General features: G+C 40.7%; 2 protein-coding genes across 5 annotated transcripts in view; one reads left to right on the top strand and one right to left on the bottom strand.

The window, feature by feature from the left end:
- PCSK5 (proprotein convertase subtilisin/kexin type 5) overlaps positions 1-20,758 on the bottom strand; it is a 490,556-nt gene that overhangs the window by 77,859 nt on the left and 391,939 nt on the right. For both annotated transcript variants that reach the window (XM_081505747.1, XM_081505752.1), the window contains exons 21-24: positions 18,646-18,748; positions 13,278-13,414; positions 8,279-8,485; positions 6,877-6,945 (exon numbers count right to left, since the gene is read on the bottom strand). In XM_081505747.1, the coding sequence (XP_081361873.1) occupies positions 6,877-6,945; positions 8,279-8,485; positions 13,278-13,414; positions 18,646-18,748 (516 nt within the window). The remainder of the gene's footprint in view (positions 1-6,876; positions 6,946-8,278; positions 8,486-13,277; positions 13,415-18,645; positions 18,749-20,758) is intronic.
- LOC145512260 (uncharacterized) overlaps positions 1-20,758 on the top strand; it is a 155,922-nt gene that overhangs the window by 62,873 nt on the left and 72,291 nt on the right. The gene's annotated exons all lie outside the window — the stretch shown is intronic.

Raw genomic sequence — 20,758 nt, 5'->3', positions numbered from 1 at the left:
AAAAATCTTTTTATAATTCCATAAAGCATAAGACTCTTTGCTATAGAATCAGAAGGCAAGAACATTAGATGGTATGGAGAGAGTGGTTGTAAAGCACATGGCTTTTGATCTTGAGTTATCTAGAATCAAGTCCTGGTCCTATGGTCACCAGCCCTGTTATCTTGCATAAGTTGCTTAACTGTTCTGAGCTTAATCTCCTCATCTGAAAAATGAGAATGATAATTACACTTGCTTCTTAGAACACAAGTAAGTGTTCAATAAATGCTAGTAATTAGTTGACTGTCATGATTTTACTATGTGGACGTGGGAAAGAGGGGCCTTGGTAGGCCCATTGTAATGTTATCTTTTTCTTTCTAAGTCGCATGTATTGAAATACAATTTTTATTGTGTAATGCTTGTCCCTTTCAAGTGTACAGTTCTATGAATTTTGACAAACATACAGTCATGTAATCACCCCGACAGTCAAGACAGAGAATATTTCCAACACCCTGGATAGTATCTTATGCCCTTTATGATGAGGACGATGAGATTATTATTAACTGAAATCCATAATAGACTCAGATTTCCCTAGTTTTTACCTAATATCTTTTTCTGTCCCAGAATCCCATCTAGGATACCATATTATATTTAGCTCTCATGTTTCCTTAGGCTCCCCTTGACTATGACAGTTTCCCAGACTTTACTTGTTTTACCACCTTAACAGTGTTGAGGAGTACTAATCAGGTATTTCATGAAATATCCCACTGTTGAGATTTGTTTGATGTTTTCCTCCTGATTATACTGGACTTATGGGTTTTGAGGGGGCTTCCCTGGTAACTCAGCTGGTAAAGAATCCTCCTGCAATGCAGGAGACCCCAGTTCCATTCCTGGGTCAGGAAGATCCCCTCGAGAAGGGATAGGCTACCCACTCCAGTATTTGTGGGCTTCCCTGGTGGCTCAGATGGTAAAGAATCTGCCTGCAATGCAGGAGACCTGGGTTCGATCCTTGGGTTGGGACCCTGGAGGAGGGCATGGCAACCCACTCCAGTATTCTTTCCTGTAGAATCCCCATGTTCAGAGGAGCCTGGTGGGCTACAGTCCATGGGATCACCAAGAGTTGGACACGACTGAGTGACTAAGCACATACACACACATGGGTTCTCGCGTGGAAAAGTGCAGAGGCAAAGTGCCATTCTGATCTTATTACATCAAGGGTACCTGCCTATTAATCTGATATGCCACTGCCGATGTTGACCTTGATCACATGGGTGGGGTAGAACTTGTCAGTTTCCTGCACTGTGAGGCTCTTCTCTATTCCTCCCTTTCATGCTTCCCTGCTGGAGAGAAATCACTACATGTGACCTACACTTCAGGAGAAGGGAGTTATGCTCTGCTTCCTAGAGGAAGGAGTCCTAGGTAGTTATTTGGAATTCTTTTGCACTGAAGGTATGTCTCCTTTCTTTCATTTACTTATTTATTCTACCATTTATTTATTTGTATCTTATGAGCTCATGGATTCTTATTTCTTTAATTTAATTTTTTCCGGCTATGTCTCGAGGCATGTGGTATCTCAGTTCCCCAACCAGGAATCAAACCCACACACCCTACATTGGAAGCACAGTGTCTTAACCACTGGACCTCCAGGGAAGTCCCTTGGATTCTTATTTTATGCTTTAGGCTATAAGCTAATATGACTTTATTTATGTTATTGCTCAAATTGTTCCTGCTTCAGCTACTGGGAGCTCTTTCAGATGTCTCCTACATCCTACCCCATCATGGTGGGGTTTTTCTTTTAGGGCATTCTTACCTTCTGTCACTACAAGAGGCTGCCCCTCATCTTGTGTATTTCCTCTCCCAGTCCTAGAATCAGCCAGTTCTCCAAGGAGCCCTGGTAACTTTTACTGAAGAATGGTGTTAGGAATCAAGATCTGGGCACTAGATGTGCTTGTTGCTACTGAGGTGTTGCTTCTAGGCTGACAGAGCATCAAGTGCTTTTTTCCCCTCCCAACTTTAAAATATTTTTTCACATCTGCAGAAAGCCTGAAATAGTACAAGAAACAATTTTGTATGCTTCACCTCGATCCTTTTTTACCCCTGAACCATTTGAAAATAAGTTGTAAACATGATGACATTTCAATCCTAGCTCCTTAGTCATGAAAATCGAAAGTGTCTCAAAACATTGACAAATGTCCCCTGGGGTCACAGTCACCTCTAGCTGAGAATCGTTTGTCTAGGCACTTTTATTGGGTCTACTGGGTGATATTGTGTACTTGTTCACGTATCATATCAGGAGACACATGATGTTAGGTTACATGGAACTAACGATGGTGATGTTTAGTGCAATAGCTTGGTTAAGTTGGTAACCAGCAAATCTCTCTATTGTGGTTAACTAGTAGTTATGGAAGTACTTTGAATCTGTGTGGTTATTCTGTTTCAGAACAATTTTCCACCTAATAACTTTTAGCATCCACTGATGGTTCTCCCTTGAGTCAGTACAGTATGGGATGTAAAATGATAATTTTCTAATTATTTTCTTGCATATATATCAGGTGAAAATTTACTGTAAAGAAGAGCTTCCTGCCTTATTCAGTTTTTGTCCTCTCTTCGTTGCTGTTTTTAAAATACCATTCTTGATGGATGGATTTTTATTTATTTATTTTTGGCTGTACTGGGTCTCCTTTGCTGCTTGAGCTTTTTGTTGCTGCTTGAGGTTTTCTCTAGTTGTGGTGTGTGGGCTTCTCATTGCAGTGGTTTCTCTTGTTGTGGAGAACAGGCTTTAGGGCATGTGGACTTCAGCGCAGGCTCAGTAGTTGTGGTGTACAGGCTTAGTTGCTCGGCAGCATGTGGGTTCTTCCTGGACCAGGGATTAAACCCTGTGTCTCCTGCATTGGCAGGGAGATTCTTTACCACTGAGCCACCAGGGAAGCCCCTGGATTTTTACTAATTGAATTGTAATTCTTGATCATCATTTTTTTTTAATGTTCAAATTGTCACACATTGGCCAGTGGGAGCCCATTCACACTAATTACTGTATCATTTGTATGAAAATGTAACCCACTTACATGGTTCAAATCAAGAGCATGTAAAAAGGTATAATACTTAGAGAAGTCTCACTCCCATGTCCTTTACCCTTTTCTCTATGGGTAAGCATTTTCGTGGCTTCTCAGATGGTGCAATAGTAAAGAATCTGCCTGCTAATGCAGGAGGTGCAAGAGACATGATTGGATCCCTGGGTCAGGAAGATCCTCTGGTGTGGGAAATGGCAACCCAATCCAGTATTCTTGCCTGGAAAATTCCAGGGACAGAGGAGCCTGGTGGGCTACCATCATGGGATCACAAAGAATTGGACATGACTGAGCATACACACACACAAGCATTTTCATTAGTTTGCGATTTATCTTTTCTGTGTTTCTTATTTTAAACTAAATAAAAAATGTATATATACACACAAATATCTTATTTAACCATCTTTTCTTACCAAAAAGATGGCATGCTATGTACATTCTTTTGTACTCTGCCTTCTACTTAACAGTATATCATAAAATCACTATCAGTTCTTATAGATGTTTGCTCTTTTATGGTTGCATAAAAGAGTATGTGTCATTTAGTTGATTCAATGTCCATTAGTTGATTCAGTTTCCATTAGTATGTGTCCTTAAGTTAATTCAATGAATTTCCTCCACAAAAAGGCATTTATGCCATTTAAAATAGTTTATAAAATGTTTATACCACAAATATAGGCTTCCCTGGTGGTTCAAATGGTAAAGAATTTGCCTGAAATGCAGGAGACCCAGGTTGGATCCTTGGGTCAGGAAGATACCCTGGAGAAAGGAATGGCAACCCACTCTGGTATTCTTGCCTGGAGAATTCTGTCGACAGAGGAGCTTGGTGGGCTACAATTCATGGGGTCGCAGAGTCAGGTACTACTGAGTGACTAACACTAACTATGCCACAAATAATACCACAACAAATAACATTGCGAATATGCTGTTTTGAGTTTGTGGATGCATATCCTCAGGACAAATTGCTGGAAGTGGTGTCATGGGGTCAAGGGATAAATTCATATGTGATTGTGTTATGTACTGCCACCTGTTCTTCAACAGTTACAAGTAAGACTGCTTTCTTATAGCCTTGCTTGTACAGTGTGTTATAAGCTTTTGAAGTCTTGCCAATCTGATAGGTGAGAAATAGTATGTTACAGTAGTTTTAATTTGCATTTCCCACATAATGACCAAAGTTAAGCATCTTTTCTTATGTTAAGGGCCATTTGTTTCATGAGATTTTTAAAACTTGTCTCTCTCTTCATAATTTGCTGGCTCCTGTTAATTCATAGCTGGAATTCTGAAATAGTCATCTAGCTGGTTTCTCTGCCTACAGCCTCACTCCCTGTCAGCTACCTTGAACATATTAATGGTTATTGTAGTTACAAAATTAATCTTCTTAAAACACCTCTTTAAAAAGCATTTTTTTCCCTTTTTTAAAGAACCTTTAATTATTCCCTTTTAGCCACAGAATACTTTTAAACTTATGAGTCCAGAATTCAAGTTATGGTTTTCATCCACTTCTCTAAACTTCTCTTTGCTTATTCCCTTATATTTATAGCCTTATGTTCCTTCTGCAAAATTAGTACACTCAGTGTCTAATCCATGGCAGAAATTCTTCCCTCCAAACCTTTTTTCTTGCAATTGTCTAGTTCTAAAGCCCCTCCATGGTGCAACCTTGTTCTTTTATCTGTCTTAATTCCATGGAAACTCTAACGCTTATGTCAAGTCTCATTTTCTTGGAAGCCTTCCTTAATCACTTGAGTGCCTGGGGGTTTCCTGCTTTGCTAAATTCACTTGGTACATATATTTATCCCCTTAAATGGCACTTAGTTTAAGTAGTCTTTTTTTTTTCTTTTTGCAGTTACTTAAAAATTTTCAGATTCATATATATTTCTCCCCAAGAGTAGGAACTACCACTATTTTAGTAAACAAATATTAATCAGTTTTCATCATCCATTTCTGAGCCAAGATAAAAGCACATTAACCTCTATTTTACTGATAAGGAAGTAAAGAGATCTTATACAACTTGATTAAAATCAATCATTAAGTTAATGGTGATGTAGGTATGGGCCCCAAATCTTAGGTTATAGTTAAGTGTCAAGTGTAAAAATGATCCTACTTGCTCATCCTCTCAATTAATGAAGAGATATAATGTAGGACACTTATGTAGATTTATCTTATTTAAAATTTCCATTTAAGGTATTGGTTAGAAAGACAAAGAATTTGGCATTAAATCCTCTTAGAATAAAATGGTATTATGTAAAATGCTGTTTTCAGCCTGAAGAAAGGCCCATAAACACAATTTGACTAGAGAGAATATATCTAAATCCCTTTGTGTTCTGAGCCATGCATCTCTGTTTTGAATTTGGGAAACTCTCAAGGGTTTGCACATTTATTGTGCTTTTATTATGCCTTAGACATGCTGCTAGTTCTGGTGGGAGCACAGTGTAAAAGTCATAGAGTTTGTTTGCAAGTATTGATAGTTTAACTCTCTAAGCAGAAAGATATGTACACACCAAATATTACACAAATCAGCAGTAAAAGGTATGATCATTGGCCTGCAAACAAGGAGAAGCAAGAAAAAAGAATTCAATTGGAAAGATTAATGAAAGCTTCAGAAACAAGATGATTGATTTCAGCTAAGGCAGTCCCCAAATTAACAAGGTCCAGCATTTAGAGATTTTATAAATTAAGAGAAATTTTCAATTAGAAATTAGCAGATTGTTCTGCGTCACTCTATGTCACCCTCTCCTGTAATCCTCCTGCACTGTGTACCTCTCTCTACTCTGGCAGGTTGACTTGTAAAAGACAGGGTTCCAGGTGTGCCACTTATAGCAGCCAGAGGGCCCTTACAGCAGAATCTCAATCATATTGCCTTTGAATTCCCTCTGCCGTGGCCAACACTCTGCACACAGAAGACAATTAAAGTTTCTTAAAGGAGTGAATGTAGTCTTTTAACAGCACTTTGTCAAGTGAATCAAACTATCTAATCTATCTCTTTTTTTCAGATTGATTCTTTTGGAGTTTGAGTCTCTAGATGGCTGGGATCTTCTATGGAATTTATTTCCCAGGGATCATCTTTAACTGAATCAACTAGGGGAGGGGTGGGTACAATGCAGATCATGGTTGTCACTGTTCCCACCCCCATGCCAGGATTCTCACTGATCCTAAATAAGTCCACACACATTCATCCATCCCTTTTAACTTTTAAGAGTCAAAATCATAGGTTTGAGATTTTACACACATGCACATGCATGTGCACACACAGACACACACACACACACAGCCACACACCCCTCTGTCCATGATGCATAAAAATGTTAGCATGGACACACAATACATGATAGCAAAGGTGTAGAAAGAGACCACAAAATTTAGCTGGGAAAATGAGCAAATGAGCTGGAAATGGGCAAATATGGTCCAAAATTGGCAAAAAAGTGAAATCAAGGTTGTCAAAACATCCTTGCTCCCTGCAAGAAAGACCACCTCTTGTCTCTTCATAAGAAACACTGGGAATTGCTCATCTTTTAGATTTTAATACTTTCATTACTTAGTTTAGATGTGTTTTTGCTTTCTAAAAAATTAGTATTTTATTTTTAAATCTCTTGACTCTAAATGTTACCTCCTTCTTCCGTGACTGTCCTTTCCTAAAGTTGAGTTTCATGAAGACAAGTAACCTATCCATTGCCTCAAAAGGGAGCATCTCTCTCTGTAACCACGTTTGTGTCAGAGTTAGCCTACATAATGGATATTGATGATGACAACAATAAGAGTCCCTGTTGAAGGAATGACAGGAGAGGATGTGTGAAGGACACAGTTGTTTCAACTCTAAGCAAAAGGGAAGATGACATACCTAAGCTGCATCCCAGACACCCTTCTTCACAAGACACACATTCTTCATAGTCTGGGTCTTGGATTTCACCTACACAATATAAAGAGGAATAAAAAAGCACAATTTCACTTTACTTTCACTGAATGGAAACACAAATAATTGCTATAAAAATATGTTGGTGTGTAGCTTATTTTCAAGCAAATTGTAGAGCAGTCACGAAACCCCAAACCATGCTTTGGAGATAAGTATGTCACCCACATTTTTAATCTCCTTCTATTAATTTAATAAATATTTAGTAGATTGGATTAGCTTGATTGGGTACAAGTAGAACAGAGTTAGACTGTATGCCATGCAACTAGTTTTGAAGTCAAGTTGGTGTGCTGTATCTGTTAAAGAAGTAAGTTCTGTTTCGAAAATGTGGTTGGGTATATAAAATGATGAAGCTCTGTCTCCTTATGTCTGTTGTCTTAAATGCTTTTTTTAAAAGTTTTAAATTCTATACTACCTTAGTAGGACTTCCCAGATGACACTAGTGGTAAAGAACCCGCCTTGCAATGCAGTAGACTTAAAAGACGCAGGTTTGATCCCTGGGTTGGGAAGATCTGCTGGAGGAGAGCATGGCAACCCACTCCAGTATTCTTGCTTGGAAAATCCCATGAACAGAGGAGGCTGGTGGGGTACAGTCCATAGGGTCACAAAGAGTTGGACATGACTGAAGTGACTTAGCACACACACACAACCTTAGTAAGCATTAAAAAGAAAAAAGAAAGAGGTCTTCGTTATTCTAGAAATGTGCTAAAGCTCCTTCAGCACCAGACCAGGCATAATTCTTATACAGCAGAGAAAATCTGCAGCATTTTACATGAGCAAGAGCAAAATCTATATGTACTGTTTTTTAATTTCCTTCTTGCAGTGTAAGTAGGAATTGAACAATAACAGTAACACATATATTCCCAGAACATTTTTATATTTCCAGGTCATTTTAAGTAGGCTAATTTTCACTGGCTGCTGCCAGCAAGCAAGCACAGAGCATGCTATGCTCTCCCTCTCACAAATGAAGAAACCAAGGCATGGAGAAATTAGATTGATTTTGCTCAGGGTCTCATAACTAGTGATTGGGAAGGAGAAAATTGTTGGCCAGGACATTTGAATTCTAATCTGATTTTCTCTCCATTATACCTTTCCCATAAACCCTCCACTGGAGTTCACCTTCTATATATGTGATTAGCTGCATTCCTTAGTCCTTGGATTGTGTCTAAGGAAATGCTTGGGGAAAGAGAGCAGGGTAGGTATCACTGTCCCCACTTGTGTAGAGTCGTGGGAAATCATCCAGGTGTGACCATTGCACCAGGTAGATATTCAAGTCTCTGGGGCATCCAGGGTACAGCCCCTTTTATCTGCAGTGGCTCCAAGGCAGCTTTACCTTGTCCACATTCTAACTTCTGGCAGGTGTGATTGGAGGGCACCATGAAGTAGCCGCGCACACATCGTGTGCAGACGTGTGTGCTGTGACAGAGCTCACAGTTGTCTGGGCAGGGCTGGCAGGTGTGGCCCTCGTCAGGGTAGTAGCCTGGGGGGCAGCTCTCTCGACACTCCCCCCAGTACAGGAACCGCTCTCGGCCATGCTTATCTAAAGAGAAAGGAGCAAAATGAAAAGAGGGAAAATGTACAAAATTAGCTATGAAGATAACAATAGCTGAAGACATTTTGTTTAAAAGGTATGACCAAGTACTTTTACTCCCAGCCGATCAAGGAGATAAGAATGGATTGAATGAAAAATGCAGTATCTTTGAACTTTTAGTTGAAAAGATTTCCTTGAACTCCTTTTGGTATCAGTGGAAGCTCTCAGAGTTGGTGACTATAAAGATCCCATGAGAATAAACAAGTGCTTGATGCATTTCTGTGATAGTGCAATCTTTTAGAATGATTTTGAATTCTGTTATCAAAATCACATGCTTGTCTTAATTGTCTAAGGACTGAATTTTTGCACAACTACCAACTCCTGTATTGACAGCCTATTGAAGCTCTCAACCAAACATCCCTCTTTGACTCCTTTGCATGAATTCCTGGAAGTCCTGTCAACATTGGACTCGACAAGGAAAGAATCAGCAGTACCCCCAATATGAGACTGGGAATTTGCTCCTGTGGAGAATCCAATGTTGCCACTGGAGAAATGGGTGCAAACTATCATAATCAATGCAAAAGGATTCTAATCAGTTCTAGTCACACACTTAAATACACAAGATTAATGTAGATGCACCTGAAAGCCTCTACCCCCCCCCACCCCCTGGAGTTTTCACTTGTGGTGCGTGTACCCAGAGCATCTGTCTTCTGTGAATCAGGTCTCCCATGTGCTTCTAGTTTTGAAAATATCTGTGTTCCCTAAAACAACTGGGTCTAGAGCTCACTCATCATGTGATCTACCACATGAAGATTCTGAACCATTGACCTTCGAGAAGCAAGGCTGCCAGATTTCTAAAGATAGCGCTGGCCACATGTTACAAGTGCAAAATCCAAAAGTCAGAATAATATTAAATTGTACCACGTGAAATTGCCAACAATCAGCTGTTTTTTTTTTTACCTGTAAACTAGGCACTTTAAAAGGTTTAACCTAATTTTCTTATTTAATTAAAGTCCTATTTCAAATACAATTTAAAAACTACACCCTTGAATTATGAATTCTGAAGCTCCCTTTTTTTCTGATGGCAGTTTCATGCCAGAAGTCTGCTGGTCCTTACAGGACAAGGAACATAAAGAGAGACTCCAAAGAGGTGGTTAAAAAAGAAAAATGTTTGCAGTCTCCAAGTTAGACCTAGAAGAACATTATCCTCTAAAGGAAGGGAGTGTTTGGGAGGATGCAACGTGCATTTGGTGATTCTACAGCTACAGATCAAGGTTTGGCACACAGAACCCTAATCTGGTGGGACCTGGAATCTTGAGAGACCACACAAAGGTCAACTTTCCAAGTTGTGTTCTTTTTAGTCCACCATGACTCATTGAGAAAAGATCCTGCTTTACAGAGTGCCAGCCTTCCCACATGTAGATAGTAAGATGTGAAGGAAAAAGCCCACCCTATCCTCCATCCTCCTGTCCATCCCCTACACCTTCACTTGATGTCAACTCAGGATCCAGAGGCTTTGGGACAGCTTGGTATATGGTTATGAGTTTTAAATATATATCTATTGAATGATTGAATGAGTGAGTGAGTGAATTAATATTTGTTAACATTCCTGTTTTTCAAACATATCCAACTGGATCAACAATCTTAAAAATGAATGATGATGATTTCAGATATTAGAAGAAATGTTGTTCAATTCCATTTTGATTGTTCAGATATGGCTGTTATTTGAACCTCTTTGGGTATTATAATTTGGGCTTAAAGGACAGAGATTTAAAGGGTCTTGTTTAAAATACATGGACTGTGCAAAAGGAAGTCACTTAGGCACCTTCAAAATGGCAGGCTTTCCCCACCTGCTTGGGTCAGGACTATGCCAAGGTTTGATCATATTTCTAATAGCTTGACAGCATGGCAGCTCACTTAGCTTTGGGTGATAATTTGGATACCTCAGTGATTTTCATATCATCTATAAAGTTTTGGCTACTTGCCCAGAGTCTCAGAATTTAAGTTCCTATAATGATATGTAGGAGAAGCTGGTTCTGATAGTAGAAAGGCTGATATTTTCGTTAGGTGCCAAAACCTTTCATGTGGCAATATGAGATGAAAGTTAAAAAGCAAAGAACTCCCAGAGAGGTTCAGGTTGGCTTTCATTTATACTGAAGAGTAATTAATTGTTTTCAGAGTATTTCTTGGCAGCTGATTTTGTTAGAAGGGAGGGTGGACCAACGTGAAGTCATTGGATGTTTGCCAGAGGAAAGGAAGGTTGAAGGTTGCAGGCAGGATGGGAACAGGATTGCTGGGAAGGAAGAAAGAAAGGTTAAGGACTCTGAAAATAAGCTTTATAAAGTTTACTTCAACATTTTGCTTACTGCAGCTACTGTATAATTGGTAGAATTTAGCTTCAGGTTCAGTTTGGTAGAGGATAAACTGGGGTGAGAGTGTAGAGTGAATTTTCACCAATAGAGCTAGCCTTCTGCCTTTCCAAAAGGATTCAGACCTAAATTTAACAAAGTTACAATTCAGCAAGAGATGAAGTTTCTACAAAGAGTTGGGAGAGGCTTATATGTGTGGATGGGGCTCCCTAGCCAGAGGAATTTCAGCCTTTGAATTAAGCCTCTTGATTCAGAACTGCATCCATTCCATCATCTATCTTCTGTAGCACTGAATCATGGATTATCTGTCGTAATATGTGGACTTGGGATATTACACTGTTAACAGGCAGAAAACCCTGCTAATCAGAACCTGTCCAACCATCCTCTCTTCAGGAAGCCTCTTTTACTGAAAGTCACAGCTGAAACGAGTGACATATGGTAGGGTTACTGCCATTCATTCAGTCTTTATCTAATATCTTCTCATTTTATAATACATGAGGACAAACCTGTTTGTTAGATTGTTAACTTGAATGTGAGTATCATGCTATCATTTACTGTATCTTCCATGGCACCTATGTAGAGTACCTTATACACAGGAGTGGCACAATACATTTAAAAAATTTTTATTGAAGTCTAGTTGATTTAAATGTTGTGTTTATCACATGCATTTGTGAGCCCGACAGTTATTCAGTCCTCAAAAACTTTTCTGATGAGATCAGTGGTGATATTAACAAATATAAAAAAAAAAGTTATATTTAATTTCTGCTGTACAGAAAACTAACTCGGCTAGAAACTGAAATGCCCATAGAAGTAAGTGGGTACAAACAATAACAGTAGTAATAGTAGTAGTAATAATAATCATTACTAATATGTTTTGTGTGCTTCCTGTGCAGTTCACCTTGTTCTAAGTGCTTTATTATTTTATCTCATTTCATTTTCATAATAATCCTAAAAGGCAGCCATCATCACCATCTTATAGGTGAGAAAGGAAACAGACTAAGCAGGCTAGAGGTAAAATTGGACAGATATACTTTGTTTACAAACACAAATAAATCATTTTAATTTATACAAAGATATGTGTTCTCCTCATTTTTCTTCAAATGCATGATACTGTTCATATATTCTTCATTTTTCTTTGTTTTCTGACAAGCAAGAATAAAGCTAAATAATTCTTTCCCACCAGTAAAACCATGTAAATGTCATGATGGTGGTAACTGACAGCCTCAGGATCAGTGAGACAGCTGGGAGGGGTGGGGACTATGGCAAATGGAGAGCAGCCTGGAGGTCTCCAATCATTTGAGGACCAAAGGAGCAGTGTTGCCAAATCTTCCAAGTTTTCAAGAGAAATAAAAAACCTAGGTTTTTGGTGTTTTTTTTTTTTTTTTAATTTCCCAGTTTCATTCAAATTTTTTAAGTGTAGGGCAAATGAAATATAAATCAGTCCCTGAACCTGTTTGCAGGACAGCAGTGGAGACACAGACATAGAGAACAGACTTATGGGGAGTGGGAGGAAGGAGAGAGTGGAATGTATGGAGAGAGTATTCATGGAAACATATTCATTACCATATGTAAAATAGATAGCCAGTGGGAATTTGTCGTATGACTCGGGGAACTCAAACCAGAGCTCTGTAACAACCTAGAGGGGTGGGATGGGGAAGAAGTTGGGAGGGAGGTTCAAGGAGGGAGGGGACATAGATATACCTATGGCTGATTTACATTGATGTTTGGCAGAAACCAACACAATATTGTAAAGCAATTATCCTTCAATTAAAGATAAGTAAATTTCATTATATAAAATATAAATCAGTCCTGCATGAAGTCAAAGTTGGGGACAGGCATATGTAGGGAGGCTAGAGAGCAGTCAAGGGTCAAACTGCAGAGGACCAGAGTGATCACAGAATATAATTTAATGACAGCAGAAACTTTAGAATTGTGAAGGTCTGGGACAGAAAAGGTCATGTGTGTTTGGAAAAGATTACCCTGCCATCCTACAGAGCTCTGACAGCTTCTAAATGGCGTCACTCAGGGCTGAGGGGCCCCTGACATAGCCTGTCTCAGGCTGTTTCTCCTGAAGACTGAATGTGTCTGTCTTAATTTCCTAGCTTTTCACTTCACCTCAGCAAAGCTTAGCTTTGCTGTCTAGCTCATGCCTGTCATCATGTTTGCCTGCCCTTACTTTCTCCTTCTCTGGAAAAACATCTCTTAGCTTCTCTGTCACCTCCTCAGGGGAAGTGGGTTTGTGTCTCTAGCAGTGTGAACTTATGTTCTGACAATAAGCAGAAACTTCAAGGCTGTACATACTCTTTAATGAACAGCTGTCTAATCTCACCTGCCTCTTCCCCAGAGATGAGGCTTCTGAGTCAAACAAAGTAATGTCCAGTGGGAGAGCATGTTGAAGTAGGGGGAAGAAATGAGCAACCAGACTCCCTTACCTACTCCACAGGAGGTGCAGTTGGAAGGCTCATCTCCTTGGCATTCTTGGCAGGTGAAGTGGCATGGATGACATTGGTTCCCAAATTCAAATTTGCCCAAGGAACAGTTCAAAATGCAGCGGCCATCATCAAAAATCCTAGAGGCAAGCAGACTTTAGTTTGTAAGGGTGGCTTTGTGGGATGGCATTAAGTATTAGAACATGTGGTGTTTGTGTTTTGCTGCACAGACTTGCTTTCATTGTTCCAGAAACAAGGATGATGCCTGGGACTGATCATATTAGAACATGGGGAGAATTAGTCACGTACCCATCCTTGGCCAAAGATTTGGACCCAACAGCAGGCATGCCAGGAACCGGCTGTGGATGTAATCTTGATTCTTGTTTCAAACAAATTAACCAGTGCCCTGGGGATTAAACCCACACTGTAGGCTCCAGCCAAACCCAGTCAACACTCAGATGGGGGTCTTTGAGCTTTCAAGGCACTTTAGTGGTCTTTGAATCCAGAGGCTTTGGAGAAAGTATCTTTCTTTAGTTATCAGTGTGCCTACACTTTGCAAGGAAATGTCAAGTCTAAGGGCTCTTGAAGAAGCACTATCCTGTAGTTCAGGTGCTACTTATAAACTTGACCTACACATATGGCAAGTAATCAATGAACTCTGATTTTGAGTGTCATTTTTGCAAGTGTTCCCTGGTGTATAGGGTACCACAGTCTTATTTTCTGACCATGTTTGCCATCACCTACAAAGGCACCACAGATAAGTTAGTATGTGGGCTTCTAAAACCTTTAGTTTTATACACATGCAATATATATATATATCATAATGTCATGGTTAATATGTTCTAAGTTTTCTTTCTTATTTCCCTTGCAAAGTAATCCCATGTGATGAAGTAAATTGTATCCAAGAATTTTGCTCAGAAAAAAAATACACAATGTCTAAGTGCAAGTCAGATGAGTAATGTGAATGGATGAAGTGAGCTGGGGAGCTCCAACCCCAGAGTTTCGGAGTCAGTCATTCCTTGGGAGAGAGAGCCAAGAATCTGCATTTTTGACAAGTTCTTGGATCATGTTCATGGTGCTGGTCTAGGGAATTTACTTCGAAAACGTCTCAGCGGTGGTCTAGGTTACTGTGGAACTTGCTAAATGACTGCTACCTAAGTCATACAGGTGGTGCAAACCAGTGTCTCAGAGACCTTCCTTAGAGCAATAGTTACTGTGCCAGTCGTGAGGGTAACTGAGCGGTAGAATACACCTGCTCCCCTGGAGGGCATGATGCTGGTGTCCACAGCTGGGAGAGCTGAGGGCCTGCAAACACTGCTAGGGTTTCTTCCTCTCTCCACCCAGAATGACGTCACAACTCGTTCCTGGGGTGGCATTGGTTTGTCAGACTTCTTCTGTTTCCATAGCTGGAATCAGCCCTAAATGGAGGACTGGCATTTCAATCCTGGGTTTGGAGGAAACTGGGGTGGGGACAAGGTATCCCGAGTGTGTGTCGCTTGCAGTCTTCCACCTCATCCTGAAAGTCTGTGTCATTTGCATCTGGTTGGCAACAGAATGGAATTCAGGCCAACCACACAAGAAGGCCACCTTGTTCTTCGATCCTCAGCCCCTCAGATTCTGGTCACCCTACCCAGCACAATGGAGTGAATAATACTTTTGGCCCACTGCAGTGTGTGGAGTCCCAGCCCTAAAAAGACATGCACACACTTCTGGCTGTCCATGTCAGAACAGAGCTCCTGCACCACGACCTGTAATGGGGAGACTGTGCTCTTAGGCCAGACGTTCTGCTGATGGCACTAATGCAAGCGGGGAAATCCTGACCCCACCCTGGCTCTCGTTTCTGAGCTAGAGGATTTGTCAAGGAATAATTCGGATGTGGCTGGTTAAAAAAAAAAAGAAACATGACAAAAACCCCCCTTTATGAAAAAACTATATAAGAGCTTTCTGAGGTTTTTAAACAAGTGAACTACTCTGTTCTTCACTAAGGAGAATGGGGCATATTTATTTGTGAAAGTTCGTTTTCTTGCTAAATAGAGAAAAAGATGGAAAGTACATCATCATTTTATTCTTTGTGGGAAGAGGTGACAGATTGGTTTTGGGGGCAATTATTTCTCTTGAGAGAGTGATCTAATACCGTCAATGGTAGGAAGCTTTTAAAACCATTCAGAAACTTGAGTGGGTGTGGCGGTGAAGCAAAGGGTGTAGTGCTGCCATGTTTATGTAGGGGAAGGGCTGTCTATATTTACTTGAGAGCCTGATCATCACAAGAATATTTACTGTAATTTCTTGGTAATGTTGTAACAGAATGAAATCTGACAAAAGGTTTTTTTCCCCCTGAATTCTTGAAACAGATCAAATAAAACATTTGAGGGTGGGTCAGAAAACTTTTACATGTTTTTTATTAGTTCATGAACTCTGCAATTCCTTCAGGACTGGGTTGGGAAATTATCTTGGGCAGTGAGGACCATGACATTATACAGCTATTGACCTGGCCAGAAAGTTCATTCGGATTTTTCCGTAAGATATTACGGAAAAACCCAAACAAACATTTTGGCCAACCTGATACATGTTATATAGTAGTGACAAAGACTATACCCCAAGTTTTTAATCATCTCAAAGGAGCAAAATAAACCCAAAGGTTTGTAGAAGATGTAATGGCAACCCAGTCTAGTATTCTTGCCTGGGAAATCCCATGGACAGAGGATCCTGGTGGACTGTATATGGTCCATGGGGTCACAAAAGTCGGACTCAACAAGTGACTAAACCACCACCACCACCAAAGGGAAAGCTAGAAGATAAAGAGTGGGCTTTTCAATTTCCTGTAAAACAACTTCAGAGTTAAATTATTTAAAAAATTTTTATTATGGAAAAACTTAAACGTGTAAAATAAACAAGACATAACAGAAACCCCCAACGTACTCATCTTTCATCTTCACCAATTATCAGCACATGAGCAATCTTATTTCATCTACATTCCCACCGATTTACTTCTCTCTCATATTAAGAAAACCTCTAAGTTAACATTTCTTTCCCAGATAAAAACTCCTTTAGGGATGACCTTTATTCTGTCAGTACTAGAGATCCCCCAAAAGCGTAAGAATAGAAAGAAACTCAGAGGGCCCAATAGTCCTGTTTGTCCTGTTTGCCCTACCTTACTGCTACCCCATGTCCATTTTCTGCCATTCTCTGACCTGCTGGGCCCTACTAGTGCTCACTAGAGACTGCATTCCTAAGCTCACTTTCCTCACTTGTAAGTGGTGTTTCCCTTTGGGATTCAGATGTTTCATTCAAGGAAACACCAGCAGGAGATCTGAGGATGGGAGAAGAGAGGTTGTGGTAATTATTCCTTCTGGAGCCACAGCTCAGGTTCCTCCTTGCATGGTTCTGGAGTGGTTATTTCCCCTCCAGCTCCAGTTTCTATCAAGCCTCTTTTCTTCTAAGGCTACAGGTTTTGCTTCAGGCCTAGGGTGTAAAAGCTGTCCCAGTGGTCTGGTCCCTGAGTGCATCAGCCCTTGACTTTGACCCACCTCCCCCAAGTCACCTATTTAAAAAAATTCATGGACCTTGCACCTAACTCAGAACTGGACATAAAGCAGGTGCTGAAGACTATCTTGAATAGACCTGATTACAGTCAAGGAAATACTTTGGAGAACACCTAAAGAAAATACCTTGCTGCCCCTTTGAGAACAAACAAGTCAATGACTCTATCCTTCAAAATAGTTTCTGAGATCTACACACTTGCTTTTCTATCTTCAAAAGCTAAACCATGGGCTGCTGAAGCTGAACTATCCAAATGGCCCAGGAGACCTCTGATCTTCTTATACCAATGAGCTTAGATTTTTTAAAATGGCCATTGATGGTAGTTGAACTTTTTCTCACTTCTGGTGAGCCTGGGACAGTCGTGACTTCTGCAGTGTACACTGGATGATGGTAGCTGCCTTACTAAACAACTACTAACAAGTTCCCTTGCTTCAAAGATGTTCAAACATGCTGTAGGGTTTGATTGTTGATATGGTGAGGACTTAAAGGAGAAACAGGAGAAACAGAATGTATTTTCAAAATGGTGTCTGTGTCTAATAATATGCCTTGAAGCTGGCTTAACACAAATTCAAGAGGCATAGGTATCTTAAAGAGACACTTAGAAAATGTTATCACAGCATTAAGAATTCCTAGTAAGACACTTCTTTTGTTTCCTTCTTTTCCTCCTTCCCTCCTTTATTTCTTCCTTTCTTTTTTCCTCTTTTCTTTCTTTTCCTTCCTCCCTCCCTCTTTCTTTTCTTCTTTCTGAGGGAGCTATTTGGAGGGCCAAGTTCATGATGTTAATTATATACTTTATCAGGTTTGGTAAAACATATATTTATTGATTTATTACTGTGTGCTGATCACTAGAGAATAAAGAGACAGATACACAACAGTTCCTGCTCAGGTTAGTAGAGTCCAGATAAAGAATTAGATGAAATAACTCTTGTGCATGGCAGAGGGGATGCCCATGGTAGAGATTTACTTGCCACTGGAGCAGCCTCATTATATTGATCTTGGGAGAGACCCTGCTTCCTTTGCATTTATCAGAACAGTGATGAGACCAACAAATATTACATTCAGAGACCCTGCTTCCTTTGCATTTATCAGAACAGTGATGAGACCAACAAATATTACATTCTAGAATTATTAATAGAGGAGTAGTGATTAAAAAATACAGTGTGCTCCCAACTCTCTTCACTAGAGATTCTCAGTGATTAGCAAAGATGCTCGTCCCATTCAGAGATTTGCTACTTCCTCATTTGTTCAGTTATCAAACATTGACTGAGTGCATACTATTTTCTCAGCACTATGATAGATAATGGAGATACAAAGATGAGTATTTTAAGGGGCTTACAGTCTAACAAATAGATTTGTGAATTAGTGTCTTAAAATGTCACAAGTGCACTTATGGAAGTTTGTACAGAGTATAGGGGACATAGAGGTTAATTCTATTGGAAAGAGTAACAAATGCTTTCATAGAACAGTTCACCCTTGAATTGACTCCAGAAATGTGAGTAGATATTTTATCAGCAGATGGAGATGATGGTTGAAGGATGGGTGTGCAGAAAGGGATGAGATTGTAGGCATCAAAGCCACCACCACCTTCATTGATGAGAAGGCTTATCTAGTGTCCAGGGAACCTATTCTTATGGTGGTTATGGGGTACCATGGCAAGAGGATGCAACAGAAGTGAGCTGTGGCCAGACCACGGTGGTTTTCTATGTCAGGGGAAGGAATGATTCTTCTTTTTGTATGCCAAAGAGGTGGCTCCAGGTGGCAAGCACCTCTTCTCTCCATCCTGCCTCTCATGAGCTTGCAGCCCCAGGAGATACTGAGAAAGGTCACTCACCTTGTGGCAGGGCAGCCTGTGCAGTCTTCCTGGGTTGGTCCTCGGCACCGGGCACACGAGGCTTCGCAGATCTGGCAGTGGCCGTGCTCATCGATGTATTCTCCTAGGGAACAAAATCTAGTTGTTTATCTTATTTCTACATGAGAGCAGCCAGATCCCTCTGTGGCTGTGAAAAAACAATGGAGATAATTCAGAGAGAAGAGACCTTAAATGGCTCAGCAACCAGTCCTAAATCCTGACTTTATGTTGTTGTTCAGTCGCTAAGTCATGTCCGACTCTTTGCAACCCTGTGAACTGCAGCACGCCAGGCTTCCCTGTCCTTCACTATCTCACTGAGTTTGCTCAAACTCATGTCCATTGAGTCAGTGAGGCCATCCAACCATCTCATTCTCTGTTGTCCCCTTCTCCTCCTGCCTTCAGTCTTTCCCAGCATCAGGGTCTTTGCCAATGAGTCAGCTCTTCGCATCAGGTGGCCAAAGTATTGGAGCTTCAACTTCAGCACCAGTCCTTCCAATGAATATTTGGAGTTGATTTCCTTTATAGTTACAACTATTACTCTCCCATGCGTCCCGGAAGTTAGAATGTCAGAAGGTTACGAGGCAGTGACGTAATTCTGAATCTAGTCAACATGTGTTATAGATGTGTTATATAAGTGTTATATGTGTTATATAAGTAGAAAGAAGCTGGGGTGGGGTGTCCCACAGGACCCCTTTACTGAGCTCCTACTAACTTTCCTGTTAAAACCTGAGGGCTCCTGGCCCACAGAGACCCCAGGTATAATCCTGGTTGAGGTCAAGCCACAGGCATGACCTGCTCAGATCTTGTCCCACTGCTCCAGGGTGAGGGGTTGATTGTGATTACTAGTCAGAAATGCCAGTTGAATCTCGGCTGACATTGGACAGATGTGAGTTGCATCTTACCCTGAGAGAGTAACGATAAGGAGATAGCCAGAGAAGTTCATCTTTCCCAAGGAAAAACCCATATGAGGCCTTCCCACATGAACGTTCCACAAAAGTTTCACAAACCTGGGGACATTTAAAATTTTTTTCACATGGCAAAGGCAGTGGAGAGAAGCCAGCCTTATTGCTGGTGATGCTCCAATAATGGGTCTCCATTCATTGAATTCAACCTTTTGGTCACACTACATTGTCATTGTCTTAAAAAGAAAAAAAAAAGTGGAAAAGTCTCTCAGTCAGATCCAGAGACCCACTCTGTATGATTTGGAAACTGATTACACCCAGGAAATATAGTTTCAGATTTCAGTCGAGTCACAACCTTCACTTGCCCCCCTACCTCACTTCCAACTTTCACAGCCCTGTAAGCCTGTTGAATGTTGTCAGTTGGAGATCCATCCAGCCAGAAGAGGGATGGGGCAAGACTTGCCCCTGGTTAAGTCAAATGGTCTTACTCAAACTACAAGGTTCACGGCCTGATTTATTGTAGTTGCCTTGCAAAAAGCCCTGGGAACTTGAACTTGACTGATGAGGAGTGGAGTGAAGTCCACCCCTCTGCCTTTCCCCGTAGCTTTACTGAACTAGCAGAGTTGGGTAAGGCAAACCTTACCTACATAAATCTTCCACTTGCTAGCACTAAACCACAGAAGTAAAAATGAAGAGGCAACTAGAATTTGCCTTTACATAGCAGAAGAAGCCTTTCACAGAGACTGAGTCTATTGGTTTTGTTAATTAATGGGGAAAAGTATATACTCAGAGCAGAGCAAGCATCTAACAGTGGCCCACCCTGCATATCTTGGATTCTTTTCTTCCTTACCTTCTTTTCTTCATGCCAGGATGCAATGTGGATCAGAAAAGTATAATTTTTAGAATAGGACTGTGGTTCTTAGCCCAGGAGTGACTCCCAGAAGTCCTAGCCCCCAAAGAGTGAGGAACCAGGGGGGCAAAGAATGCAGATGTGCAGGTTGCTCACTGTGCTAAAAGTCCAAATCACCTAGTTGAGGCAGAAAACCACCCCCCCAGGTTCATTTCACCAAGCCAGGGACTCTGGTGTGGGCAGCCTCCGCCTCTGTAGGGAGCTGCTGCTGCTGCTGCTGCTAAGTCGCTTCAGTCGTGTCCGATTCTGTGCGACCCCATAGACGGCAGCCCACCAGGCTCCG

Source organism: Giraffa tippelskirchi, chromosome 1, assembly GCF_054371585.1.
Source record: "Giraffa tippelskirchi isolate mGirTip1 chromosome 1, T2T-mGirTip1v1.2.pri, whole genome shotgun sequence".
Taxonomy (NCBI): Eukaryota; Metazoa; Chordata; class Mammalia; order Artiodactyla; family Giraffidae; genus Giraffa; species Giraffa tippelskirchi.
Note: the sequence above shows the minus strand (reverse complement) of the source record. Positions and strands in the feature narration are given on the sequence as shown.